Here is a 1,519-nt window from a genome sequence, read left to right as displayed (position 1 = left end):
ATAAATCAATTACAAAAATATTATATATACTTTAAAGAGTATTATTAAAAATGTATGTGGTCAAAAAATTGTCCCTAGTTTTGTAACTAAAATTAATTAGTTTCAAATTTAAAATGTTTAATAAATGTTAAATCATTGATTAAATTTAAAGTATACCAATAACTTTATAAGAAGAAGAATACCATCACAAATCCCTTAATTTATACTGTTTTCTCTAATAGAAAAACTAAATGAACTAATTTTTCAACTATTATTATTGAAGCTAATTATTTATAAAAGATGAAAAAAAACATCCAATTGATTGTCGTGATGTAAAAGTTAATATTTGAAAATTATTAAATAATTTAATAAATTTGACTAAATTACTATTTAACGATTTTTAACTATTAACTTTGTATGAAAACAAATACACCTGACTCTTCGACTTCATGAAATTAATTAATTAATATTACCTTTGATCCTTCTTGTATGGCATAGATTTGAAGGAACTCAAGCAAGAATGAGGCATCAACAGCCATCATCCAAACCAAGGTTTCACCATTGAAATCCAAGTACTTGTGATAGCATCTTCTAATCTTGCGCTCCAACTTGAGAATTTGATCAACAAGCCCTTCAAATTTAAGACATTGAAGGTGTTGTTGTTGGAACCTTTTTGCAGCTGCAACCTTGTACCTTTGCATTTCATACAGCTCTGGACGCCAATAATGATAAGGACCAATTGCAACTTGTTGAGGAACATATGAATCTGGATCACTTGCCATTAGAAGCTTTGGAACATTGAATATGTGTACTTCAAATTCATCACCTTCTTCTTCTAGTTCTTCTTCAAGGGTTTTTCGGATGTTAATCACCCATCTTTGTTCATCAAATGCTGAATTAGAATTATTATTATTATTATTATTATTATTATTATTATTATTATTATTGGACATGGACATGTTTTGGATTAAAGTGATGTTGAAGCATCGGTTTACTTTGGAATATTGTGGCGCCATCAACGGGGGAACAATCGAAGTGAAGATGGGAACATGCCTGTTGGAATTGGTGGTTGAAGTGTATCTCAAAGAAGAAGACATTATCGTATCTTGTTGGGAAAAAAAAAAAAACTATGATAGATGTTATTGTGGATGCTATGGAGTGAAGACTTAATTTGGAGAGTGCTGCTTTTATTAGCACCTTAATGGAGTTTTTTTAATCATTAGCAATTAAATAATTGAGAATGCATTTCTCATGTGAGAATTTAATTTACCATTGACCAACCAAGTTGAAAACGTCATTCTTAATTTGAAGTGTGAACATGTATATATGAATGTCAAAAGTAATTTATATTGTGTAACATGTAATATAATAAATTTTTTATTTAAACCATGCTTGGGGACATATTTAATCTATTAAATCTATCTTACTTAATCTTATTTGAATCAAGTTGATTCACAATAAAAAAAATCTTTCATTGTCAATTTTATTTTTATTTATTACAAAATTTGAATGTAAGTTCCTATTAAAATTAAAATAAGTG

At 27.8% G+C, this 1,519-nt stretch overlaps 1 protein-coding gene across 1 annotated transcript in view; it reads right to left on the bottom strand.

Moving 5' to 3' along the window:
- The window catches only part of LOC107614692 (putative UPF0481 protein At3g02645), a 4,810-nt gene extending 3,681 nt beyond the window's left edge, over positions 1-1,129 (bottom strand). Inside the window, exons 1-2 of the mRNA XM_021111597.1 lie at positions 1,055-1,129; positions 453-934 (exon numbers count right to left, since the gene is read on the bottom strand). Coding sequence (XP_020967256.1) covers positions 453-934; positions 1,055-1,076 — 504 coding nt within the window. The 5' untranslated portion in view covers positions 1,077-1,129. The remainder of the gene's footprint in view (positions 1-452; positions 935-1,054) is intronic.

This window comes from Arachis ipaensis, chromosome B09 (assembly GCF_000816755.2).
Source record: "Arachis ipaensis cultivar K30076 chromosome B09, Araip1.1, whole genome shotgun sequence".
In the NCBI taxonomy this organism is placed as follows: domain Eukaryota; kingdom Viridiplantae; phylum Streptophyta; class Magnoliopsida; order Fabales; family Fabaceae; genus Arachis; species Arachis ipaensis.
This window is presented reverse-complemented; position numbering and strand designations above follow the sequence as displayed.